Source organism: Hippocampus zosterae, chromosome 11 (genome assembly GCF_025434085.1).
Source record: "Hippocampus zosterae strain Florida chromosome 11, ASM2543408v3, whole genome shotgun sequence".
NCBI classification, from domain to species: domain Eukaryota; kingdom Metazoa; phylum Chordata; class Actinopteri; order Syngnathiformes; family Syngnathidae; genus Hippocampus; species Hippocampus zosterae.
This window is the reverse complement of record NC_067461.1, coordinates 12308088-12335787: the sequence shown is the minus strand read 5'-3', so window position 1 is coordinate 12335787 and position 27700 is coordinate 12308088. Positions and strand designations below refer to the sequence as shown.

General features: G+C 41.3%; 2 protein-coding genes across 7 annotated transcripts; both read right to left on the bottom strand.

Annotated features, from left to right (window-relative positions):
* Window positions 1-18: 18 nt before the first annotated feature.
* golga4 (golgin A4) lies at window positions 19-26203 on the bottom strand. 6 transcript variants are annotated; one of them, XM_052079573.1, is made up of 25 exons: window positions 25971-26203; window positions 21491-21568; window positions 19376-19477; window positions 16712-16780; window positions 16284-16610; window positions 16160-16207; window positions 16033-16089; window positions 15817-15915; window positions 15040-15184; window positions 14752-14942; window positions 13385-13468; window positions 13109-13256; window positions 12811-12989; window positions 12565-12663; window positions 12316-12471; window positions 8077-11765; window positions 7804-7925; window positions 7430-7560; window positions 7062-7148; window positions 5476-5496; window positions 4988-5056; window positions 4562-4637; window positions 2494-2591; window positions 1282-1368; window positions 19-637 (listed from the first exon to the last, which is right to left on the bottom strand). In XM_052079573.1, exons 1-25 carry the CDS (start codon window positions 26046-26048, stop codon window positions 620-622), a joined length of 6258 nt encoding a protein of 2085 aa, XP_051935533.1. In that variant the 5' UTR covers window positions 26049-26203; the 3' UTR covers window positions 19-619. The 6 variants fall into 6 exon arrangements, with proteins under 6 accessions (XP_051935533.1, XP_051935534.1, XP_051935535.1 ...); XM_052079574.1 differs by having other exon boundaries at window positions 14752-14939; XM_052079575.1 differs by lacking the exon at window positions 5476-5496.
* LOC127609977 (E3 SUMO-protein ligase ZBED1-like) lies at window positions 22798-25679 on the bottom strand. Its single transcript, XM_052079610.1, has 2 exons — window positions 24090-25679; window positions 22798-23899 (listed from the first exon to the last, which is right to left on the bottom strand). The coding sequence occupies exons 1-2, from the start codon at window positions 25244-25246 to the stop codon at window positions 23230-23232; spliced, it is 1827 nt and encodes a 608-aa protein (XP_051935570.1). The 5' UTR covers window positions 25247-25679; the 3' UTR covers window positions 22798-23229.
* Window positions 26204-27700: the final 1497 nt, after the last annotated feature.

Below are 27700 nucleotides of genomic sequence, written 5' to 3'. Positions count from 1 at the left end.
TGAGCTCGGCAGAGAAGATATTCTGTAAATAAGATTTAATTTGTTATACAGAAAACGTATAGCAAGTCATATTGAGCCCTATGGTACATATCCCATTTGAATACAAAGTACAGTGTCGTTTGGGGTTGGGGTCAGGGGTGGACTACAAAGCTTGGGGAAGAAATAAGGGGTCAACAGGCGGCCAACTTAAACGTGTAGTGAGGGCAGAGGTAAAGGGTCATTTAAAGTTTTGCAGAGGGAAGTGAACGGGACGACAGCATGTCACAAGAAAATCTATAAACCAACTGACTGTGGTCCTCGATATGTGATAAGACACCAGTACCATTTATTGCACACGCCAATCTGTATAAACACATTTAAGAATAAGAAGCATAGCATCTAAAACACAAATTAATCTCAAATAAAATGCAGATGTATGGAAGATTTGTGTTTGGATTCCCTCATACTTGTAGTGTTACTCACACATTCCAAACTATACAAAACACACTAAAATTCAGTGTGCGGTCATTCACACAACTATAGAAGTAATACAGAGAGAAGGGTTTCATCAAATCCTTGGCAGTCTTCCCCTTCAGCAACAGCAGCAGCAGCAAGTCGTTATGATTTTCATCTCAAAGCATCAGACGCTCAACCAATGCTGCAGAGAGAAACATGAATTGCCTATTTGTATTGTACTCTGTAACAAAATACTTGATGTATTTTCTCTGGAGTGTCTACAATCATGTACAAGTCACTATCAGGCTTTTCTCATTTACAAGTCACATCAGATAGAGGTGGAAAAAAGTACTCATTTTGCATGTCTTTATTTAAAGGGGGAGGTGAGGAGGACCCCCCCCCCCCCCCCCCAAAGAAAAATACTTTTGGTCATATTTGTTAAGACTGTTTTTTACCTGACAGTAAAACATCAGTGAACTGGGCAAACATTGGTGCTCTACTGAACTACTTCTAGACCTGACACGTCATATACTGTATATCTATCTATCTATCTATCTATCTATCTATCTATCGAGAGAGAGAGAGAGCGCGCTAGATAGATGTGCAGATTACATAATACAATACAATACATGCTGATTTATATAGCGCTTTCACAACAGCGGCAGCTGTAACAAAGCGCTTTACAAAACAGTTAACATAAAGTAAAATAATAAACACAACACATAACATAAAACACGGACAGTCATGCAGTCCTAACCACTTTTCCGTCACACGCTTTGTTGTTTGAAGTACATTAGACACATTATCAGTCATGAAGTAAAAATCAAAATAAAACAACAGCCCTACCATTGCTTTGGATTCCTCTTTGTCCAAAACCTTTTGAGCCTGGTCTGGAGGAAACTTCAGCATGGATGTTATCACTTTGGCCATCGTCTGTGAGTGACATCAAAATGACAGTTGAAACTCAATAAATTTTTAGTTTGACTCCACCATCAAATGCGTGGTTAAAAATGAGTTTTATATATAGTGTAGAAATACAACTTTAGCTCCAACGCACGGTATAAACCATACATGTGATGCACTGATCAAATCTACTCATTAAAAAAAAACAACAACAATTAAAAACATCTGAGATGATTAAGAAAAAAAAAATTCCGACGTGCATCATCATCACCAGGCCTATCTGCAAGGGTGCATGCACCCAAGCCATAAACAAGGCGATAATCAGGAACAGGGCTGCTGCAGAGAGAAACTCAACTGCTTTGCTAACAATAAACAAGGCCGGCATGTCTTTAAGTGTGTGCATCATGCAACACATATGGGCTCGCAGTCTGCCTGCAGGAATATTGCCAGGCTGCTACTAACAGACCCTCTGGAAGCTGCTGGGGAAATCATGCTGACTTTAGGACCATGTCAACAGCACTGGGAATTGGGGAGATCAATGTCAATTAGATGCTGCCACACAGTGTGTCAATAGGTAATGTTCTCATTCAGTTCAAATTAGATAAAGCGGACAAATTTGTGTCCATAAAATGAAACTTAGTCATTGGCCAGCAATGTTGAAAGTGTTCGGCCTTGTTGTTGTGTGTAAGCTTTGTATAGTAATATGGCTATACAAAGTAATATGACACAACACACACCACCAAAATTGTTTGCTTTGTATTTTTGTGATGCAGTCAATAATATGCCAGTAAAAGGACAAATATCTTAAAAATTTTCACCATGATGTGGATTTTCCTTACCACAATAAACAGCTCACAAAAACAAACACCGGAACTCGAAGAGGAGGTTTGCATTCATTCATTCTTTTTTTTCTTTGTGATCTGCACATTTTATAGCTTCCACAGTTGTGGAGGGTTTGGTTTATTTCAAATATATTTTATAGATCCATAAAATGTAACAAACCACACTTTAGCACTGAGAAAAAAAGGAAATAACTGAACAGTGTTTCAGTGCCAACATATCAGTCGAGCAACAATTTACGGGGATGGAAAATGACCCACTCACATCATTCGAGCACAATGATATTGAAAAAAAAAAAGAAATTGAAAATCATACTTTTGTTTCTCGTCCCATCATGTACTCAAACAGCACCTTCTTCAGGTACTCCATCTCAGTAGCTTCTGAGAGCGGCTCAGGTTTGTTGAGTGCAGCATCTGTGAAGAGAAAGTCAAGCAAATAAAGTTCGTGACTGAGACCAATGATCCAATGGCATACCCCAACCTGTTACAAATTTAGTTTGTTAAAGACCCCCCGCACCCTCCACCTACTACTAGTACTATCAAACTAATGGGGCCACTTGCACAATGGCACGGCTGTAAATTAAACACTAAATAAAAGTGCAGGCTCGTGAGTCACAAGCTCAGCATGAACCGGCAGACTGAAGATTGTAATTCTTTGCCTACGGGTATTTGACATTAAGCCTTCCAAATCAATGAATGCCCATTGTTGGTGAGGGCTGCTAACACTTTTACCATACAATTATTTTACTACTATTTAAAACAAGTACAGTTCAGTTGCCATTGCTTGCTCTGTGCCGGTCTGGAACAGTAAATGAGGCAGCAACATTCAGGCTGTCGACAAAGTATCTTTATTTAAAAATACTCTTTATATGTTACACAAGCAATTGATGAGATCTGGTGGTCAGATTTATTCTACAACGAACACACTGGTTCTCAAGGTTTTTAATTACGTTACAAATGTGTACTACAGGGCTTTCTATCAACCTCAAAATGGCTCCTTCACAAAGACAAAAAGAAGAAAAATTGGTTTTGCAGACTTAAGTATGGAAGACATCCAGTGGCATACGAAATTTATGAAGACTGGGACAGAGTTGGATAAAGGAATGTTTGTGCAACTACTCTTTAGGACTTTCCCCATTTACTCCGCACCTATCCCTTACTTCAGCCACCACCGAGGAAAGACGCAAAGTTGGTCATAACATCACTGAAAACGTCACAGCGTTTCATCACGGGGGCAGTTTCTTCATTCTGTTACATGTTCATGATGACTGATTGATTCTGATGTAGTCACCAAAGGAATTTTAGAGTGACACTGACCCAAATGAGTCAATAAATTAATTAAAATCAGACAATAATAAAGAGTTGTATGTAAATTGTATATGGGTGACGGGTGGAGGAAGGCCAGGAAAAAGGTGTGGCAGAAACTCAAACATGTCTTAGAATGGCTGACCAATAAATTCCACATTGCCTTTGCCTTCCTGACCCCACAGTGGCGCAGGTGTCAGTGTTTACAGTTTACTCATATCATTCAATCATTAATTGCACTACTGACATATTAAGACACATATTCAGTATAATACTGCACATACCCAGCATTTCATAATGACTGTTTGATGAAAAATGCATTCATTTCAACTATGGTAGTGGAAGGACCATATATAAAACATGATGTCATTACATTGTGATTGTGTACCTTAAAATTTCCTTGCGAGGGGAAAAATAAATAATCAGCTCCAGAAGATGAGGCAGCCTCATAATGAAGGCTCTGATAAAATAGGCGTAGAGGAAATGGCGGTCGTGAGAAGTCAGAGGGCTGTGTATAATAATTTAACATTGCAACCTGCAAAAGTCATTTTTTCCAAGTGGAGCTGCTTCACAGGCACCCCTTCTACCTTTTGACAGCTTCACTTTATTACAGCAGCAGGAAAAGTTTAAAAGGAGTAATTCACTTGATCCCATGATGGCTTTATAATACAGTATACATGAAGACATAGCACTGATTTATAATCCCAGGGGTTTCAGCCACCGATGTTGCATGTCGAACCCTAAAACCTCACCCTAACCTTGACCAAAGCCCAGTTCTAAACCGTAAAGCTCATCTGAGACCTCAATCATACTTAGCCATATAGTTTTCTAAAATATAGCTCAACCGGAACACGCGGCCACATGCCACAACATCCCCACATAATAATACCTCAGCACATCCTGTGACCCCACCGACGTGTGAGGAGACATGGCTGGTAACAGATAATCTTATATGCAGCTGCTCTAATCGAGGTGCTACAGCTCATTTTGAGGAGCTCATTTTTTGTTAATGAGCGAAACTAAAAGAAAAAAAAGAGGGAAATCAACTCCATAAGGATAACTCAGCGATTCAGTGTTACCTTTGTACATGCTCCCCAGATGAGTTACGACTGTGTTCCGGTGGAAACATTTAATCTTGTCCTCAAGCGAGTGAATCTGAAAAAAACAAAACAAAAAACAAGCAGAGAAGTGATCACAAAAGAAAGCATTGAACCCCAGCAGGTTAATTCTCTCCATTAGCTTAATTGATATGTGGGACAAATGAGGAGCACTTTGCTGAGCATCCCTGAGGGGGATGTTTGCGGGAAAGATGATGTATGGGAGAGAAACTGCGGGAGGCGTTGCTCTGATTGTTTATATGGCAACCAACAAATGTAAGCAGATGTGCGGTAATTAAATTGATGCAGCAGGAAAGCAGCAGCGCTGGCTGGAGGCCACTCAAGCATGGGAACACACTGCACGAGATTTGTGGTTCACTCGTTCCGAAAAGAAGCACAAATAGTCACCCTCTCAACAAAGCCCTGCTCCTTCAGTCGAGCTTCACTCAACAAAGTCGTCTTCTCGGCAAGCTGCGCCTGCAGAGGACAGGGATGAGAAAATGGAATCAGTGAGACCTCCAAGGGTTACTTTGGAACAGGAAGCACGGCCGTGTGTGTTCTTCCAATCGGGCTTACTCATTTGCCAGGCCAAAAGAAAAGACTGGAGAAAAGCTATTAAAGACGAATAGCGAGTAGTTTCACTTTGTCTTAAAAAAACTGCCCAGACAAAAATCCTCTCACCGAATGAGAATGTTAAATGATTTAAATTGGGTTATGAAAGGGTGCGTGGGTGGTTGGGGCTGGGAGATCAACAACCCCTTACAGATGACGCAAATAGCCATATCCTTGGCGATATGTAGGGGCATATGATTTAATTTTAGTTTTTTTGGGTGTACAAAAAGTAATTGGAGTCTAAAAATAAAAAAAGTCTAAAAAATAAAACTCGCATCACATACCTGTAGTTTCTCGGGGCTCATCTGTGTCAAAGACAAAAAGTATATATATTTAGGTCAGTGGAACGCGATAGGTTACAGAAAATGTATGTAACAACACAACAATTAATTTTAAGATATATTTATTATCATAATTAATTTGAAAGAGATCAGGGAAATCTGGGGGTTTCTTCGGGAGTTTTTTTAACGGGCATTTGCATGGTACAAATCACATCAGCTCACTGTCCCAAACCTTTTTTTTTTCAATCTAACAATGTAAACATGTCTTAAATGAATCTGAATTTCATAATCCAATCATGTTTTCCTCACCTTATTGGATTATATTATATCCCTTTCAGGTGATGCACTACCAAAAATACAAAAAAAACCCCAAAAATAATAAAACAGGATAATGGGTTTCATATGATAAATTATGATACTTTCATAAGACAGACATCACTCATCATAATGCAATTCAGTCTAAAATAGTCTAATCAGGATTTTTTTCTCCAACATTTAATAAGAGTGATCATCTCCTGTATAATTTTCTTGACATCTTTAATTGTTGTCCACAACTGTGTACTCAACTTCAACTCTTGTAAACGAGACGTGAAATCATTCCCAAATGCATGCTGTGCAGCTGTAAATCCTCAATTAAGTGCCACAGTTGCAGACAGTCCCACACACAAACACAACATACAGCGTTAGTATATGGGCAGATCTATTTATTTATTTAGGGTTTTGTTTTTTAAAAGGAACCAGCTGCTTTTGTTTTAACAACCCAAGCATACTCTCGTGATTCCTTTTCAAAAAGCTCATCTTCAGTGAAAATCGGTGTGTTTGTAAGCTGCTAAGTAGATTTATTTTTCTGCTAAACTCCCATCTGTGACTGAACTACTCCAGCCGCTCACCAACTTTGTTATTTATTTGCACATTCTGCTTAAAGGAAAGCTCAAAAGGCATGTTTTGAAACTAACCGAGTCTTGAATACAGCAATGTCGGTGTGCCGTCTCTGTGGAAAGACACACTGACCCACTCTTTTGATGACAAATGGTTTTTGAGGCCCTTTGCAGGGGAAGGCCTCCGTCATCATAAAGCCATACAATCCATCTGTAAAGCTATTACCTCACTGGAGAGATATGCCACAGGGAGGATAATTCTTGTGTATCTGACCACGTGTGGTAAAGATAGAGGAATCAGCACTTGGCTCTCATCGTGTAACATCACCTGGGTCAGCCACGTCCCCGAGGTGCTTTTTAGTGTGCATTTTCTTGCACGATAGTGTTGCTGAATGAGGCCCATGCCTTGAGTCCCCTCACAGAATAATAATTAAGAACAGGGACAGAGTCTTGTTTTCCAAAAAGAACATTCCTGAGCGATTCAAATGTACTCCACAGCTCCCGGTACACTTTGGAGAGTCGCCACTCGACTGAGGCCAAAAAGACGGATTGGACTGAAGTATGAGAGCAAACTGTCCCTGAACCTTTAAAAGAAAAGGTATTGGAACTACTTGTCAACTTACAGTATTGTATGTATGGATGTCTTTTAGAGTCTTGATGATTGATGCTGAACACCTTTTTTTTTTAACCCTGGAAGAGAAGTTTAAGTACCTCGGAGGTGTCGTGGCTCCTAGCTTGTAGCTCCTCCAGTTCTTTCTGGACCTGCCACACTCGAGTGCCCATCTCCTCCTCTCGACTCTGAAGAAAAGAACAACGGCTGAGTCATTTCCGATGTATCAACAAAGCATCATAACTCAAGTATGTTGGTCACGTCACCTCGTTGTTTCAAAACTCCCACTTTCTAAAACGCCATGATCATGAGTATTACCCAGTATAAAATCAGTTCAAATAAAGACACATGGAATGGGATGCGGGTGTAGCAAGAGTTTATGTGGGGTACAAGTCATTTCTTTTATAGCTTCTACTTGATGGATGCGATCGATGGATGTGGGTGCTGATCGACTACATATGTTCAGTACCTGGATGACCTGCTCATATTTCTGAACAGTTCTGTTCAATTCATCCTCCTTCTGGGCAATGGCCTTCTGCAGCTGGATGGTTTCCTCTCGATGGCTACTGAGAAGCTCCGCCTCCACAATCTGGGCCTTGCCTGCAATGTGTAACAACCAGATTCAGACTCTTAAAAACCCTTTAGTGAATCACTATTTTACATTAGAGGTGAAATTGACATCAACAGCTGCCTGCTAATTTAGTTTCTACAAGGGTAGGGAATTCAAATTCACATTTGATTGGAAGTTGGAGCTCCATTTGACAGAGTTGTTCGTACAATTCGGTTCTTCCACTGATTCAGTGGTAATAACACATGGCAAGAAAAAAGTAAAACCGATCCTACCAATGGTTTCTGTCACTGCTGTGTCTATCTCCTTCTCTTTTACGGCCATTTGTGTATTGAACTCCCTCATTAACTGCTTGATCGCTGAGTTGTGCTTCATTTCAATGTCTTCTAACTCCAATCTGTTAGATCAAAAAGGAGCAAAAATGATGATGACATCATGATACAGTACACACTCGTAATGAAATCCCAGTTAAACTTCCTAATAAATCCACACGGTATATGCCTAAAATATTTTTCACTGCACACAGACATTTTGCAGCCAAAACCTACTTTAGCTTCTGTTCGCTCTCCTCCAACAACTGTTTCTTTGCATATTCAAGTTCCTGATCGTGCTCCTTCCTCATTAATCTGATGTCTTTCTGCAACCGGGTGAAATCTTTGTGAATTTTCTCCTTCTCATTCTTCATGTGATTTAGTTTGCTTTTGAGAGACTCGAGAGAATCCTCCTCCGGGTTGGCTAAGTGGTTTTCCATCTCATTTTCCAACATGCTCTTGGTTTGTTGGAGGCTACTCCGCTCAATCTTCCTGTCGGGTTCAACTGACGTCTGGGCCTGCACCGAGGCAGCTTGATGTTCATCACACTGAACAAGCTTCTGTGTCATTTCTTCTTTCAGCGTGCTAATTGCTTCAAGTAGCTCTTCTTTCTGCTTCTCTGCCTCTTTCAGCCTAGATTCCATTTCAAGAGCTTCCGCTTGTTTGAGCTCCGTTTGATGGAGTGAATCTCGCTGTAGTGCGGACAGCTTCTCTTCATACATGCTCCTCAGTTCCTCTAAAGACTTCTCCATTGTCCGCCTCTCATCAGCCTGAGTCCGTTCCAGTTGGCTCGCCTGCTCTTCTTTGAGCTTGACAAGATCTTCCTCGAGCTTTTTGTTTTTCGTCTCTAATGTGTCGATGCATTCTTTACTGGAGGTCTCATTTTTCTTGAATTCCTCGTGGCTCGCCTCAAGACTCTTGAGAAGCTCATCTTTTTCATCGAGCTGTGAAGTGAGCTGCTTCTTAATTTGTCCGATTTTCTGTTCCGCTTTCTTCTTTAGCTCCGAAACTTTACGATTGCTCTCTGTTGTCAACCTCTCCTCGGTTTCTTTCACGCACTCCTCTTTGCTTTTCATCATCTCATCTTTCAGCCTTTCGAATTCATCTTCCTGAGTCTTGAGTTGGCTCTTGCACTTTTGGTAGTCCTTCTCGAGGTGGTGCAGTTTTTCCACCAGCTCTTGTTCTAAGTGGCCATTCTTTTGCAGCTTTTCAACCAATTCTTTCTTCTCGTTTTCCCTGATGCTGTGCTGCTGCTTGAGGTCGACTGTGAGTTGTTCGCACTCTTTTATCTTTAAGTCGAACTGCTCCTGGAGCTCACAGAGCCGACGGTTGGAGCTCTCGAGTTCTGCAGTCAGACCGCTCACCCTCTGCTCCTTCTCGCTCAAAACTTGGTCCATCTCAGATTTGCTGACGGACTGATTGTCAAAACTCACAGTGAGCCTTTGCAACGCCTCGTCCTTCTCAGAGACAAGGCGGTCCAGCTCATCGAGCCTGCTCTTCAGAGATGCTACAGTGTTGTCACTCTCAGACAGACTTGCATTAAGAGCACTTGCTTGGCCAGAAGTGGCCTCTCGCTCCTGCGTTAACCTCCGAACGGTCTCTTCCATTTCGGCTAATGCCTTTTGTCTCTCCTCTTCATGCTGCTGCTTCAGCTTAAGTATGGCTTCCTCCTTACCTTCGAGTTGCTGTTTCAAGTCACTGATGATGCCTTCCAAGTTAGTCACTTGCAACTCATTTTCCTTCAGACTCATCGATATGACTCTGTTGAATTCACTCAGCTCCTCCGTCTTCAGAGCTTTTTCGCTTACTGAAAGAGAATTTTTCTCATTCTCCGTCGTTAAGGCTTTGATTTGCTCCATGTGAGCATTTACCTGAGCAGTCGCCTGTTCTAATGAAATGCATAGTTTGTTATTCTCCTCGCTCTTCTGGCGCAAATTCTCCTCTAAAGTGCAAACTCTCTCGACTTTGCTCGAAAGAATATTTTTAAGGTGCACAACATTTTTCTGGCTACACAGAAGTCTCTCTTTTAAACCAGAGACTCTAAGTTCAACTTTCTGACAAAGTTCGGAGGTGCCGTCCACCATTTTGCTCTGGACGTCCTCGCAGTAATGCTGCATTTGGGTGCTCATCAAAAGGAACTGCTGTTGGAACTGGGCTTCTCTCTGAATGGCATCTTCTGCAGATTTATTCTGCAAGTCCTCACATTCCTTCAGTCTCGAACTTTCAAAGGCTTGAAGCTGCTTCTTCACATCCACCAAATTGTCTGACAAAGTCTTTAATTTCGCTCTGCTCTCTTCCTCTGTTATGTTGAGCCTGTCCTTAAGGGTGTCTCGCTCATTCAAAGCCTGGCTGAGGTTCCTCTCTACTGATTCTAGTTGTTCTCTCAGTAAAGTGTCTCTTGTTGACAAATCTTCAAGTTTAACCCCTGCATCATGAAGTTCTTCTTTAAGCTTTTGCACAGTTGTTTCTTGAATCGCAAGCTCCTCCTTTTGGTTCTTCATTGCAGTTAGTAGCTGCTCATGATCATCTTTGCTCCTGTTAAGTTTTAAAGAACATTCTTGCAGCTCTTGTATGTTTTCCTGAAGTACGGTTGAGTGTTTTTCCACTAATTCCTCCTCCTGCTGTTTTAACTGCTCCTGCCAATGGCGCTCCAGCTCCAAGATTTCGTGTTTATGGATATCACGTAATTTCTCCACTTCCCCCAAATGGTTAGCTTGCAGCTCTGCCATTGTATCGTTTAAGCCTTCTGAATTTTTCTGAGCCATCTCTAAAATTTTCTCTTGGACCTGTTGCTCTTTTTGTTGGAGCTCCTCATCTTTCTTTGCAAGTGCCATCTTCATGGATTCTTCTTTTTGCTGAATTTTTTTCTTAAAGTGATCTTGCATTTCTTTGGCCTTCTGTTTGAACTTGTCCATTTTTGTTTCCTGCGTTTTCAATTTATCTTGCAGCTCTGTTATAGTGTCATTCAGCTTCTTCTCTTGAGCATCTCTTTCATCCTCCAACTGTTTCATGAGGTTCTTTTGCTCTTCCTTTTTAGTGTCGAGATCTTCTCCGTGCAACTTTTCCTGCTCTGCGAGTTCCTTTTTGCTCTGCTGTAATTGCTGCTCTAATTCTTGAAGTAATAACTCTTTGTGTTGAGAGTCCTTTTTCCCTACTTCAAGCTGATATCGCAAATCTGTCAAGGCGGTCTTAGACTGAACGAGATCGTTTGAGAGTTTATTTGATTCTTCTTGAGCTTCTTTCAGCTTTGAATTTTCCATCTGGAGATGTGATAAGGATTGCTGCAAATCCTCCAGTTGCTTTGCTCTGACACCCAGCTCTTCCAGATCGCAGTGTAATTTTTCTTTTAGCGTTTTCTCTCCTTGAATTAGCTCTTCAATTTCCTTGTCCTTCTCTCTTAAAATAACTTTCAATGCATTAACTTCCTCCATCAGGGTTTTCTCCATTCCTCCAAGTGACTGTTCATGCTTCTGCTTAATATTTTCCATTTCTTCACTGTGCTTGACCACCTGATCCTGCACAGCTAAACAATGTGCATCTTGGACTTCAACCAACTTCAGTTCCAAAAGTTGTTTACTCTTCAAAATTTCAGAAAGTTCAACTGAAAGTGCTTCATGCTCTGCTTGCTTTGCATCCAATTTCTGATTCATCTCCTCGGTGTGCAGACGAATCTGCAGGTCTTTCTCTTTCAGAAGTGTCTCCAACTCCATCCTCTGTTTTTCCTTGAGCTCTTCCAGAGCAGCTTTGTGCTGCTGGGATAGAGTGTCCTTGTGCTTTTCCAGCTGTGCCTGGTGCTCTTCCTCTAATGCAGACATTTGCTCTTTGTGGTTGTCCTTCATCTTGTCCAGTAGATCGGATTGTTCATGGGACAGCACTGCTCCATCTTGGGACATCTTCTCCAAGGAGCTCTCCAACTCCATTATTCTCTGAAGGCATAGGGTGATTGGTTAAAAGCAACATATCGTTAATACAACAAACAACATTATTGTGCTGACAATGGTGTGAGTATTATGGGGAAGAACATAATTGTACTTTAAAAAAAATAAAATAAATAAAAACACCATCTGCAGCTCTGTCCACTATCTGGACACAAGTACTAGGGATTATAACTATAAAACTACGCAACCAATTTTTCTGATATGACGATGTGCTTTATTTTGTAGCATCTGTGGAATTGTTTCAAAATCATTACAATGTGTTAAGTTGGATACAAGACAGCTTGGCTTGTTTGGGCTCTTCGTGGGCCAGTCAACTTCCTCCACCCCCCACATCATTTAACAGTAACGAAATTGACCTCACACTTGGACACAGTCATGCTGGAGCAGAAAAAGACCTAAAATGTTCCTGTGAAGTTGGAAGCATAGACTACAAAAAATGTCTTGGTGATAACAAATACTGGAGCATTGTCCTGCAAATAAAAAGGGCCAAGTTTGCAAGTCACAAGTTTTAAATTGGCGACAAAACAACACAACTCACAGTTTTTGCTACTTCCAGCTCTTGTTGAATCTCTTTAACTCTATTCTCGCCCTCCGAAATAAGAGCTGTCTTCTGTAACTCTGCATCCTCCAGAGCAAGAGAGACCTGATGCTCTTTTTCCTTGGTTAGCTGAGCAAACTCCTCTTTACACTGCTCCTGAAAACCCAAGCAGCAATCTCATAAAATGTTGGCATTCTATGGCAAATCATTGGAATTTTGTGTGAGAAAATGATTCACTTTGACACCTACCACTGCCTTGCTGATTCTGTCACTTATGTCCTCTTCCTTGGCAGCCAGGGCTTCACTATGGGATTTTTCCATGTTGGCCACCTTTTCTTCCAAAGATTTCTAATGTTCAGAAAAATCGATTTTATACTCTGTGACTCAGTAAGTCAGTAACTCGATGGCTTTTAATAAAACGTGGAAGGGAATGCAAATGGGTGTAATTGAAAGGCAGGATAGATGCATTGGAACGGGTGTGTGTCATGCGCGAACCTTCATGATTGTGACAACCTCCTGTTTGACCCGTGTTAGCTCCTGCTGCAGACTCTTCCTCTCTTCTTCATTGATTTGTTCTGCTTCCCTCATCTGCTCCTCCATCTGAACCTGCAGCTGCTTTCGTGCTTCCTCAGCCTTATGCGCTGAAGCCATTGCCCTTTCAAGCTCTTCAAATGCTACAAGAAATGCGCAAATAATAAACGCATGAATAGATGATCAGAACAAGGTTTTCCATAACAGGCGCTGAAGGAAGTTTGTTTTTCTATTCTTTTTAACAGGACAAAATATCTCTCACCGGATTTTTCAGCCTTTTCCTTCTGGTCCTGCAGATCTTCATTCTGGGCATTAGCCAGGTGGAGCCTGGACCGGAGCTGCGCGACCTCCTCTTCTTTCATTTCCAGAGTTTCGTGCATCTGCCGCTTTGTTTCAGCAATCACCATACCCTAAAAGCCATTTACATCAGTACTGTTTTGAAGAGTTTTCTCCAGGTTAGAGCTAACGATGAGTGGGAAAACACAATTGGAATTTGAAAAACTGGACTTTTGTTCAACTTAAAAAGCTGCACACTTGCCTTGTCCTGCTCCAGCTGTTCATTTTGGTTCTTGACATCGCGCAACTGATTGATCAACTTGGACTTCTCAGTCGTGTGCAGTTCCTACAAACAAGTGACGAAGAAAAAAATGTATCAGTGCAATTGCTATACGCAATTGTTCATCCCGGATACAAGCGGCCGAAATGAGTTTTCTCCGCAGGGTGTCCGGGCTCTCCCTTAGAGATAAGGTGAGAAGCTCGGTCATCCGGGAGGGGCTCAGAGTCGAGCCGCTTCTCCTACACATCGAGAGGAGCCAGATGAGGTGGCTTGGGCATCTGATTCGGATGCCTCCTGAGCGCCTCCCCGGTGAGGTGTTCCGGTCATGTCCCACCGGGAGGAGACCCCGAGTAAGACCCAGGACACGCTGGAGAGACTATGTCACCCAGCTGGCCTGGGAACGCCTCGGGATCCCCCGGGGAGAGCTGGAAGAAGTAGCTAGGGAGAGGGAAGTCTGGGCTTCCCTGCTAAAGCTGTTGCCCCCGCGACCCGGCCCCGGATAAGCGGTAGATGATGGATGGATGGATGGATGGATGGATGGAATTGTTCATAGTCACTTTTGATCTTTGGACTATAAGTTGTTCTGATTATTTTAATTTGCTCCACTACACACAGCAACTCACTACAAGCCAAACCTCAGTGTAAAACCAGACAAACCTAAAATGTTGACCTAAATTACAGCCCGCTTTATTGGCTTGTGGAAGCAATGCATTTTTACCACTGCTATGTAACCAGTGCATACTACACACATGCAGACAGGATTGCGTCTCAGCTTTGAGCTTTTGACCATTGAAGACCTCGACGGACAGCGTAGAGTACTTATTAAAAGAGTCCTGTTTTAAGATGCAGTCAAAGTGCCCTTTGTCACAATTTTTGCATGACCATCTGCTGTGTGTTGTCAGATACTAGAAAAAACAAATTGCGGAATGACAAACAATCCTGTTATTCCAGGGAGGATAATTGTTGTGAAATGTTGAAAAGAAAACAATAATGCAGACATGTCACAGTGACATGCCATTAGCAAACATTCTTTAACTGAACCAATGGATGTTCAAACTGAGCGACACAGCAACACTCACGCTGTGTCCACGAGATGATGGCACCCACAAAAGACGGCGAGTACTACTGACTCAGACAGCTTTTTTCAAGGAACTATTAATTATTTTCACTGATTGGCCTTATCTCAGCATGAGACATTATGCGAGAAAATATTTTGGGATGGTAATGAAGAAATTTCACAAACTTGTAACTGTGGCATCAGCGATGATCTATTTAGCGTGACCGATTCTACGAAAGTGGTTTGCAAAGGCAGAGAGGAGAGCAAAGTGCTATATTTTATCGTATACCACCTTCATCCTTTCCAGTTCTTGGAGTCTCTCCTGCAGCTGCTCTTGCAGAGTTTCATTCTCACTACTAATGTGGACGCTGCGCTCCTTGTGCATCCGTATCATCTCTTTGCACTTATGCAGGAGGTTCTCTTGCCTCTTCACTCGCTTCTGCAGCGCTTCCAAAAGTTTAGCTGGATCGCTGATGCCCTCTTCTGTCATTAAAGAGAATGCACCATTTAAAAGGTTTGTGTTCAAACTTCGCTTGAATGGAACTTGCATTTTGAAAAGAAAAAAAAAATGAATGCACACCCTCAGGTATTTCAGGTTCTCCTTCCTGGTCCTTTGATAGGCTGGTGGATTTGGAATCTGCAGCATCTGTAGAAATGGTCGGCTCACCCTCTGCGTCCAAAGCACCGTCAGTCATTCCCTTAACTCGTTTCTTCAGCAGAGTAACCTGTGGCAAAGACACTCTCATGAAAAAAAAGAAAGAAAGAAAGAAAAATGGACCTGACATGCATGTTTGTGGAATGTGAAAGAAAGCCTGAGTACTCAGAATAAAAACCTACGCAAGATAGGGGAGGACATGCAAATGCCACACGGGAAACACACAGCTGAGATTCAAACCCGAAATCTCAGAACTGTGAGACAGTTATGCTCAGCATTTGACCACTGTGCTGCCTGTAATGCTAAAAAAATGCCGTTTGAGTTTACAGGGGAAGCAAAAAGAAAGAGTTTCAATACAAGAAAATATACTGTATATGTGCCCGTACCAGTCGCAAAACGGTACTCTGGTTCATAATGCATTCATGGAATAAGAATTAACCAGATTAATAAAATCATTTTCATCATCTGATATTTTAGCATTTAGTTCTCCTTTAAGACAATAGGGTCATCTCTAAATACTGAACAAACACATCCTGTCTCTACTGAACACCTGTAAACAATGCATGTATTGCAAGTTACAAAATCCAAAAGAGAAAATGTAGACCTACTTTGGCTAAGAAGCAGATTAATCAAAAAACGGTGCCTCTGTTACTACCTTTTGAATCGACAAACTGACAATCGTGTACATGGTGAGGCAGTTACCTGAGTTTGCAAGACAGTAATCATCTGGTCTTTCTCCTCCAGTGCGGCATCAAATTCGTCCTGAAGGTGTTTCTTTGCCTGCTGGTCCATTTGTAACTCCTAAAATCATTTTAAGGTTTAATTTTACTAAATAAGACAAAACTCCTTAAAAAACGTGGTAAAACTAAAAAACAAAAAATTACAATTAAGGAAACAAATCAAATCAATGTAACCTACCTCTCGTAGTTCTCCTATTCTGCGGAGGGCCTTGTCTTGACACTGGCTGAGGATGGCCTTGGCAAGTAAAGCAGAAATGTAAATAAATTGTTAAAGGAAAAACATAACAGATTTTACAAGAAATTACCTGTGTTTTTTCTTTATCTCGTTGCACTGTACGATATGCAGTAACCAGCTAGAGGGGAAACAACGGAGTGAATTAAATAAACCAGTCGACTGGTTGACAATGGGATTACCTGAAGGTCACTCACCTCTGAGTACTTTCCACGATACTTCCCCAGACTCGTCTCCACTCTGACCAAACGATGCAGCAGTTGATCTTTGGAGAGAGACTCTGTGTTCCCTGGCGCCTCTTCAGCCTCACTCTCAATGTCTGAAGGCGGGTCATATGTAGGGGCACCAGAGGCTTCGTTTTCTCCCAAATGTGCCAAGGACTCGCGTGATGAGCTCCGAACCAGGTTTTCTTTCGAGGGAGAGCGGAAGAGGTGTTCAGCCCGACTGGCGCCACTTCGAATGATGGACTCCATTGAGGGGACTTTGAGCTGTAGTTTTTGGGCAAAGGACTGTGGTTCTTCTCTCTGTCGGAAAAGTTGGTCCAAATGGAAAACAATCTTAAAGATAGGAACATGTACGCAACCATATTCAAAGGAAATATATGGACGAGAGTGTGTTAACGCACATGAGGAGACACGCTTCCATCCCCATTGATACTTCCTCTGGGAGATCCGGTTGGCTCTTTAGAGGCACTCTGCAGAGATAACGTTTATTAGAAGGAGAATGTCTACTCGTGTGTCAGGTGAATTGGTGTCCCGGGTCAGTTAGTTATCCACATCCCGTATGACTCCCTGATTACTCTGAAGGGAGCAATATTAGTATTGCTGGGAGCAATGCAGGGGCATTGGGCACCCTCATGCAATTCGGGGATGGGGGAGTTAAAACAAAGGCATCCCAACAAAACAAAAGGGTTAAAACTCAACTGAACAGCCATAAGGTAAGAACAGACAGACAGTTTCATTCAAGTCGAAGAGTGAGCCTTAGGAGAGCAAAAGAGTTGTAACTGGGGCAAGTTGAACATTCAGCAGCTTAGCAGGTTTAGTCAACTGGTTAGAAGCAGATTTCGCGAAGCAAATTATTCTCTCCTCACTTATCCAGCTCGAAGCTTTCCTGGCCTCACAAAATTTTAGATTTCTCTGACAGATATTTGGTGCAGCAGTTTTGTTGTGTCATTTTCTGATAATGTGAAAATCTTTTTAATGTGACTTTATTGTGCTCGCAGGATGTTTTGTAGTGTGTTTTGTGTTTTATTTTAAAGAATAAACCGAGCAAAGATGCTTAATTTGGGCACATGTATAGATGCACTCACTACTTCTGCTTTTCTCCATTTCTAAGCTGTAAAAGAGCACACAGGTGTGACACTGTCTCGCTTTACGGTCCTGTACAAAAGACACAGGAGGATTTAAGACTTGCATGTGTCAATTTTGCAGGATCTCCAATCGAAACAGGCTCATCAATAGCTGCCACACAATGCTACCATAACCTTTGTCACTAGATTCACATTTTCCCCAAAATAAAAGAAAACTCATAATAATAATAATACGTCACATTTGTAAGCGCCTTTCACAACACTCAAGGGCACTGTACAGCCAAGACCAATAGTAAAACACAGATAAAATAATAAATAAATAAAGAAAGATTTAAGGTGGGTAGACAAGTCTGAATAGGTGGGTTTTGAGCTGGGTTTTGAATAAGGAAAGAGAGTCAATATTACGAATGTACTACTATAGTATAGTATACTATATACCGGCGACAAATTCCTTGTGTGTTCTACATACTTGGCCAATAAAGATGATTCTGATTCTGATTCATAGAAATGTGAGGATATTTTATTTATTACGGTTGCCATTTGCAACAGTTAAGCTCCCAAATCGTCAATCAAACCCAACAATACAAAAGCAACCTGAATAAACTTATCATAATTGAATACTCAGAATCTGAAAATAGTTTGCATTGCAGAGCTCATGAATGAAATGGTGAACAAAAATATAGAAGAGGAATAGAAAATAACTCTCTACAGAAAATATGACATTTAAAGTAATGACATTATTTTGGTTCTGCTGTTTTGCTACACGAGAAGGGTAAAATATTACAAACACATCCAGAAAACTACCACTATAATAATGAACGCATTTTCGGATGCACTGCCCTATATAATTACTTGGAAAAGCTATTTACTTTTAAAATAAATGAGGTATGAATTGTACTGTTTAAAAAAATCAAACAGACAGACAAGCTTACGACAGCAATGGACAACTTAAATAATGGCAGGGGCCACAATTTTTCCATCAGGACTACTGGGGGGGCCCACATATCACCTCACACTTCCTGGATGACAGAAATATCACCTTAAATATGGACAAAGTACTTTCTTGCAGCCACAATATACCCTATTAAAATATGTCCTTTTTCAAAATGCATTTTTCGCTGTATGTATAAAAGACCCCCGGATCAACAACAAAGGGTTTGAAGCAAACGGCAAAATAACCACAATGCAAAGGACTCTTGCTTGCATAAATATTACCATTCAAGGACAGCACAAAACTGCTCAATGGTGAATCATTATAAAGTGTAGGAACTCATTTTGTGCATTCTCAAAAATCAGCTTCACTCAAAATTGTTTTATTATTGAGCCATATTAGTCTGAATCCACAAAAAGTATTGGTCCTACTCACCTTGTAGAATGGGACAGTATATGACCTGGTGCCATCTAGTGGTGCATGGTGGTATTACTACACAAATGGACTGTGCTATTTGCAGGGAATAAGGCCAAGCTGACCCGTGAATAAAGAAACTCAGCATATGATTGATGTCCATTGTGCATTAGAAACATTTTTTTTTTGTTTGTTTTGTTTTTTTGCAAACCCCAAAAATTCTGCATAATACACTTATAAGGAGAAGGGGGCAAGGTCTTTCAGACAACCAAACAGGATGCTCTAGGTGGGGATCTAAAGAAGGCAGGCAACTGAGGGCAAAAGACAAGTGGCACATTTTGTGACATGTGGTAAGAACAGAAGGGCATAAAACATACAGCAAAAAGCAGACAAGCTTCTAAACCACAATATAAACCATAAGTCTCATCAGTTGCAGAGTTAGCCCTCTTGTTACTACTGTATATCCAAAAGGAAACGGGTGACAGAAGAGCAGGGAACAAGCCGGCTCTAAATGGGACACACTCTACCGGTTTTCCCCAGGGGGACTGAGTCAGGAAGAAGGACCAGAGCAGGAGGAGGAGGAAGAGGAGCAGCGATGCGGAGGAAGAAGAGGCAGAACGTGAGGGCAAACTCACCACACTGGCTACCTGTGCTGTTTTGGGTCGTTTTGAATGGTCCAGAGCAAAGATAGTATACTCAGAGAGAAAAGCGGGTTCTGCTATCATTCCGGCCAGTACCTGACCCCCCGTCAGTGCAGTTACGGGCCAAAAGGTGGGGGGAGGAGAGGAACACAGAGAGCAATGAGAAAAAAAGAACACCATGAGAGTGGAACGGCACTGTGGGGAGTGAGAGAAAGAAAGAGACAGAAAGAGGGAATTTTGTTACAGCTACAGTGAAACCTCTACAGTTGAATGCCTCTGACGTGCAATCCATAATTTGACCATTTGTATATATATTTTTTTTGTTTTGTTTTTGTGTGCCTGTATAGAAGGGGTGGGTAAATTTTCATGCTCACATTATTTATTTATTTATTTTTGTGGGCAGAAGTGACAAATCGCCAATTGGGAAAAAATAATTACAAATATATAAATGCAATCAATAAAGCAATGGTTTAAAAAAACACCACATTGGTAGATTGACATACATTTTTTCAGTTTACAAATTTTATAATAATATTAAGTAAAAAAAAAATTCCTAAATACATATTAACTACTATGCAGGACAAAACATGGCAAAATGCAATACAAAAATAATATTCTTGATCAGGTCAACGCTCAGTAGGCAAGAGTAAAGAACAGAGGCACTGCATAATCATGATCAAAATAAAGAACACAATTATTTTTAAAGTATTATTAACAGCATTTTTTGGAGATTTGTTTTTTGGTTGTTTTTTTTAAACACATTGTTTCTCAGAACCCATGCTGTACAGTTAAATTTACCCGTATAATGATGCTGACGGTTTAGCATTGGACCAGAAATTTTTCTAACTGTCTTGAAAGCCGAACAAATTGGAGCTCATCCAACATTTGGCAAAGGATGGTAATCAACCTTAGAGGCTCCACTGTATAAGCAAGAATGAAAGAGCATGAACAATAAGAGAAGTTGGGACATGAAATAGTAAATGTTAATGTCACGAGGAACAGTTTCACATCCAAGTGTGTGGTCTTCAAGGCAAATTATCATCGGCTGCTTAAATTTCTTACAAATAATGGTCCTTGGTGCACTTGAGTTGCAAATGTTCAGGTATTCTTTGGAGAAAAAAAACAAGGACTTCTTTCAATGATAAACTTGAAAACACACACTCAAAGATGTCAAAGTGTTGGAGATTTGTGAGGTGAAAATTACGCTACCATCAGGAGATGCTACAAAATGGAGGGCTGGAAGACCTAAATTGAAACCCCTGGGTGGATGAAAATGGAGGAGGACCACAACTATTAGGGGTACCATCGCTCATCTCATGTTTGGTATCGATAACCTATGATGGAAAATAGCACTAACGCAGATGTACTTCTGAAGATCTAAGGTTCTTTTAGCAGGATGCTGCAACATCCCATTATCATCTACCTCAGTCTTGCCCATATCTTCAAACTGAGACTGTTTGGGAGAAAAAACAAAACAAAACAACAACTCACAAGAGAAAGAAATCGCTTAACGTTGCATTAATTATGAATGAAAACATACACTAAAAGCTGCTCTGTTCTGCCCCCATTCAACCGTCCTTTTGCAATGCTGCCGATTATGAAACCTCCTGGGAGGCACTGTTACAATAATGGAAAAACACCTTGCTCATTCACTGATATTAGCATGCTTTGTTAAATTATAGTTTGTTATAATTGGCCTTATTTTGCAAAGTCAAACATCATAACAGTTTTTATTAAACGTTTCGTTGATCTCCAGCAGTTGAAAGGCATAATGATGCTTGTCAATGAAGGGGCTGTGACACAGACAATAATGACAGACATTAATTGAGCAAAGTGTGATACTGTGTTGAACAAAGTGGAGATACTTTAATTAAACAGCATTCCGTGATTGAGGATAAGTAGTCTCATGCTTCAGTGGCTCGAGCTGTAAAACGTTGAAGCGCTGAAAGTTAGCTGCGTTACATTTATTAGCTGAGGGGATGTTGTTTTGGGAGATCGGAGCATAACACAGATTGGACTCCCATGAAAATATTGGACTTTATCTTGCATAGAAATTTAGGGAGATATAAATAGTTGTCTCTTTCCATCAGATCTCATCATCATGCTCACCTCTCTGTCACTGGCAGAAGGAACACCGTCATGCTGAAATGGGCGAGTTTGGCTGTTCCGGCGGTCTCCAGACACCATCTGGTAAAAAAACAAAAAAAGGAAGCTCAATCTATTCAGCTTTACACCTACCTAATCATTCTAAGAGAGTTTCATTTGTTGTGTGTTTTATAAACTAATGGGCTTGTTCTTTTTCAAACCAGCTCATCAAAGAACAGTATTCATAATGGCAAAGGCATGTTCTGATAAACATCAAACCGTAACCTGAATTGACTGTGACAAATACAATATAACGATTTTTTTTGTAAATAGCTCATTACAGGCATATATAAATGTTACCAGTCAGATGTTCAGCCTTTTATTTGAACATGTTTAACAGTCAGCTGGTACAACAAAGAAGATGGAAAGCTGATGCATTTGGGGAGCCAATGTAACTATTGAAAAAACAAACAAACATGCAATGTGCACTTCAAACACCTCTTCGCACTTACTCCAGAAGAAATAAATTCAAGAAGAAAAAAAACAAGTGATGAGAACTAGTGGTATAGATTACTTGGTTTCAGCGACTACGCAAGAGTTGAGTACAGTGCTGGTAGTGGTCTGAAAAAAGTGGTACTGAACATTCCAATTAAAAACATGACTGAAATAGGGCAAATGGGTCAATATTCGTGAGAAGACCAGCATGGATACTACAATGGGGCACGTGCTCCCATCAATTTTTTTTCTTGCTTATTCCATTTTTTTTTCAAATTCCACAAAAATGACGGACACTTGTCACGGCTCAATGGTGTGCCCAATGCATACAAGGGTCCCCAACTTCGCGATTATGAAAATCAAAATACATTGCTCAGGCAGAATTTCTACAGGTCAAAGAATGTTTTGCGTGAAAAATTTCGGTGCAACTACGAAAAGTTGGGCGCACCAATGCAACCAGTCCAAAGTCAGTCCTGCTTGTCACATTGCTACTCGGTGTTCTTAAGCCAACGTAAAACAATTTATCTCATGTATGAACAAATGAGTCATTTCTTACTTTTAACTGTTATTATATCTATATGATCAGCTAGTTGCTTGCATTGCCTCCTGACAAAACGAAGCTTTTTAGCTGTGTTTGTATTTAATATTATACAACCAGTATTTGCGCTCGTCTTATTACGTACTGAAACGCAGACAGTTGTTGTATGCTGACGGGAGTTGAACGCGCCAATGAAAGCAGCCATCTGAAATCCACTGACAGCAACAGTCACGCCCATAAATATATTTGAGCCCTGGTCACATACCCCCTCGTGAGTATCACTGCCAGGTACTTGAAACTAGTGATGGGAATTCCGGCTCCTTTTGGAGAGCCGGCTCTTTTGGATCGGCTCCCTAAAAAGAGCCGGCTCTTTCGGCTCCCAAATGGCTCCCAATGGCTCCTCAGTTTTTTTGTTGCTTAAATTAATTTACTACCAAAAATAACGTAATATTATGTGTAAAATGAATTACTAATGCAAAAAATAGAGAGTATATCAAATATTTATTTATACTCAACATGGAGTGCTACAAAAATAAAAACAAAGTACAAAGACCCACCTCAAAACAAGGTCAACAAAAAGTTCCAATCTCTGAATATTTATATTTATAAGCTTTTAACTGTTTACAGTAAAACAACAAGTAAGCATTGAATACAACACAACAAATTATAACTTAAAATTTGTAAAACAAAAAGAAAAAAGCAGCATCCAGGTAAAAGTTTTAATTTGTCTTTAGTGAAGATTGGCATTAAGAAAAACCAAGTGCCTCAGCTTTGAGGGGTTGATCCTGTTTCTCCTTTCTGTTAACATTTGCCCTGTTTTAGAAAAGATTCTTTCTGAGGGCACAGATGTTGCGACAACACACAGCCTCCGTGTCATCACATGTGTAAGACGTGGGTACAGTGAGTCCTTGGCCTCCCACCAGCTCAAAGGGTCTGCACTTCTCTGGAAAAGGGGCTCCTCAAGATAAGATCTCACTTCCAGAATTGCATCTGATGAAGGATTCTGTCTTGTAGTGCTTCCAGTTACTCGTTCTTCAAAGAACCTCCAAACAGCAGATGCTTGTGGCTCTTCTTGTTGTTGCTCTGCTCCATCTTCTCCCTCTTCGCACCCTGGCAGTGGAGTTGTCTGGCTGGCTCTTGCTGCTGCTGCAGTTATTCTTTGAAGAGCTTCGTCAACCGCTCTATTGTCAGTGAAGGCCAGCTTCTTGAATCTTGGGTCAAGAATGGTGGTTTCTGACAGAACAGTGTTCCATTCCATTCTGTGGAATTTTCTGTCCATGGATGCACAGAGAGCATCCACTAATTCTTTCACTTTCCCTGTGGTTACGCTGGTCTGATGCTCAGCTGTCACTTTCTGAAGACCCTTGCACAGGATCAACACTTTAGAGGCTGTAACATAGCTGAAAAAGAGTACCGGTAAACAATAAGTGTTAAAATGATGCCTTTTATTTTTATAGCAGTATATATTATTATTTCTCGTCGTGTCTAATATGCTTTTCATATTAATAATGCAAAAATGGCAACTAATACAAATGATAATAACTGAATAATAATAACATAGAATAATGCGACAACATTTGTACACTGTACCTGTCTGCACTGATCTCCACAGTGACCTGCTCAAATGCCTCCAGAACAGTGCATGCCTCCTGCAGTATCTCCCATTCCTCTTGGCTCAGAGGATCAATGGGTGCATTTATCACAGCCAGGGTAGAGATGACTGCATCCTTGGACTCCAGGATCCGTTTTAGCATGTGAAAGGTGGAGTTCCATCTTGTAATACACTCTTGCTTGAGCTTCAGCTCAGGCATGCCCATCTGTTGTTGGGTAGATTTGAGCTTCTGTGTGGCTGTTGTGCTCCTGTGGAAGAATTCCACTATCCCCTTCACTTTGTCCACAGTGGGCTTCATCACCTTCAGAGCATCTCTTACAACTAGGTTAAGGGTATGTGCAAGACATGGGTGATGGGTCCATTTCAGGGATTTAATTGCTTTGGTGATGTTAGCTGCATTGTCGCTTACACAGCAAACCACTTTGTTTTCCACATTCCATTCTTTGGCCACTTTGAGCAGCTCCTCTGCTAAGTTCTCAGAAGTGTGTCTTTCACTGAACTCAAAACAATCCAGCAGACAGGTCACCAGTTTGAAATTTTCAACAAAGTGGCATGTAACTGACATGTAGGATGTAGTGGTCCGGGATGTCCAGCAGTCGGTTGTTAGACAAACAGCGATGGCTTTTTGGACCCGTTCTTGGAGTGCAGCACGTTCTCTGTCGTAGAGGCCTGGGATGATTCTTTGAGAAAGTGTTTTCCTGCTTGGAATTGCATACATTGGATTGAGAGCATGAGTATATCTTCTGAATCCTTTGTCATCCACGATTGAAAATGGCTGAAAATCACTTGTGATCATTTTACCCAGTTCCTCGTCAATTGTGGTCTGTTTTACGGGTTTTATAGGTGTTTGGATAAAGTGGCTCATAGACCTCTGGGTTGTACTCCTAGGCAGTTGTTGTGACATTGGAGCAGCAGCAACAGTTGCAGACACACTAGCACCTTCATTAACATCTGGTTCCCTTGCTTGTCTTTTCTCTCGCAATTGTACTGATGGGTGGACTTTTCTTATGTGCCTGTGCAGGTTATTTGTGGAGCCTGATTTATGGGATATTTTAACTTTGCAGAGTCTACACGCTGCCTTTGAATTATCAATAACATTGAAATGAGTCCAAATTTCACTGCGTTTTCTATCCATTTCTCACCTTTTCGCTTTCACCGTGTTCTTTTTTTTTGCTAACTAGCTCTGTCGTCTCCTCGTCTGTCTCGTTCGCGTGCTGCTGTGTCTCTTCTCTAACCCCTCCCCCCTCTCTAAACTGTAGCGTGCGCGTGCGTGCGCGCGTGTGCGTGTGTGTGTGTGTGTGTGCGTGTGTGTGTGAACCCCCCCTCCTTCTACCACAGATCTTGACCAATCACGTGCGGCTTTAACCGAAGGGGGGGGGGGGTGTGAAAACAACAGGAGAAACAAAAAAGGCGGCTCGAAGAGCCGGCTCGTTCACGAACGACACATCACTATAACCCTCCCGTTCCGGCTCCCAATGAGGAGCCGGCTCCCAATGAGATGGGAGCCGGCTCCCATCGTTCACTTCAAAGAGCCGGCTCTGGGAGCCGGATCGTTCGCGAACGACACATCACTACTTGAAACACCATGACTGCAAAGTTACAAGTTTGTTTTGGTGTGTCCCAAACTACAAAATAAGTCGCTCACCCAGTCAATTTGAGAGTTGTTAGCCTACTGCTAACGTTTTTGAGCAGCATTGTATCTAAAAATACATCTTAATAAGATTAGCAAGAGAGATAACCAAAACAATAATCCCTATTCCACGAACACTTGGTTCTTCGAGAACTCTTCGAAGCCACAAGTGCAAACAGGAAACAGATGTTAGCTTAGCTACTTAGCTCACAGGGGCACAACAACTAACCTGGGCCTGTTGAGGAGTCTGCGCGTTCTTCTGCGGCGACTGCTCCTCGTTTATCTTCTGCTTGAGTTTTTTGAACATCTTGTCCAGTCGACGTTGCTTTAAAAATTGACGAGCAGATGACAACTATCAGTCTAAGAAATGTTTTGATTTCACATTGAACGCTCCTTTGACTTCCTTGTTCGTGCAGGTGACCGAGCCTTCTGCGCATGTGCGGCCAACGTGGAGGAAAACTGAAACGTCAGAGATTTAAAGAACCAGTCCTAAACGTCATAACAGCCACAACCACAGACGCGCGCGCACACACACTTCACACACGCACGCACACACGCTCACACTCACACAGGCACACACGCACGCACGTACACACACACACACACACTCGCACGCACGCACACACGCACACACACGCACACGAAGAAGGCAAGAGAAGGCAAGAGAAGAGAGAAAAAAAAAGAAAACGCCTGGCTGGGAGATTTGAACAATGTTTGTGCTTTTCTTCTTCACTTGTGTCACAATGTCATTTGGTGTTAATCAAGTGGGCCAAGAAGCTGGTGGAAAATAAATTAATTTCCATTTGGACTTTGGCAATGTGCAAACATAGTGTTGCTTCTTTGTTGTGGGTCGAAAAACGTAGCATAAATCATTTCTGGTCCCTGAGGCATCACATTAAGCCTTTATTTTTTAAATATAATTTCTTACATAAGACTCTGATGTAGGGGGTTTTGGATCAATGGGTTTGAACAATGGGTGGTTAATGGCTCCTCTGCACCATGCTGCACTTAATGTGCCATGCTCAAGTATGGAAAATGCATCTGCTTCATGTCTGATATATGAATTTTGTTTTCAACTTCTGCCAAATGATAAGCAATTGTCATGTTTTTTTTTCTTCACGATATAATGTTGGCTATTTATACAGTGCAGGTATATACAATTCATTTAGATATCCATCCCCCCGTTTTCTGTTCTGCTTGTCCTTGTTCGGGTCGCAGTGCTACAGCATATCCCAGCAGACTTTGGGTTACCCCGGTCAGTTGCAGGTTACACATAATCAAACAAGCATTCATAATCACATTCACACCTTTGGACAAATTAGAATGTTCAATCAGGCACTCCACACAAAAAGGCCTATGCCATTTCCACACACCTGTGTACTCAACACAGTCAAATGGTTCAAACACAAACAACTTGTTTATTTCCAAATGTTATTTGATGCTTTTAATTGTGGTTGGAACAAATTACTAGCAGCTGTCGCTCAAGTTTACACACCAACTGTTTTGGAAATGATTTCAGTAATTAAGGACTGATACACTGACCAACTCTTTAGCATTTCACATGGTGTCATCATTGGTACGTGCCAGGGCCTTCTGTCACTGCGATTCAGGCCAATGCTGAGGGTTCATTCGTCATTCCTTCCATGTTTTTCTCAAGCATGAAAAAACATCTGCACAATCGAATGGCATCCGATACAAGGGCTACATTAACAATTGTGACTTTACAAACATCATACTCAGTTTTGCTTTGACAAAAATATTGTTTTAAAGGTTGCAAACCAGAGTTGATGATGTATGCAGTTTTACTATTATAGTAAAGGGAATGACCAAATTATGATGGCAAATGTTAAAGACATCAAGTTCTCAGTTACAAATGACTAAAAGGTCCAGACTGACATGAATCATAGAAGAAGAAAGCTACTTGATTGTTGAGGGATGGGGTAGATGTCCAGTAGATGG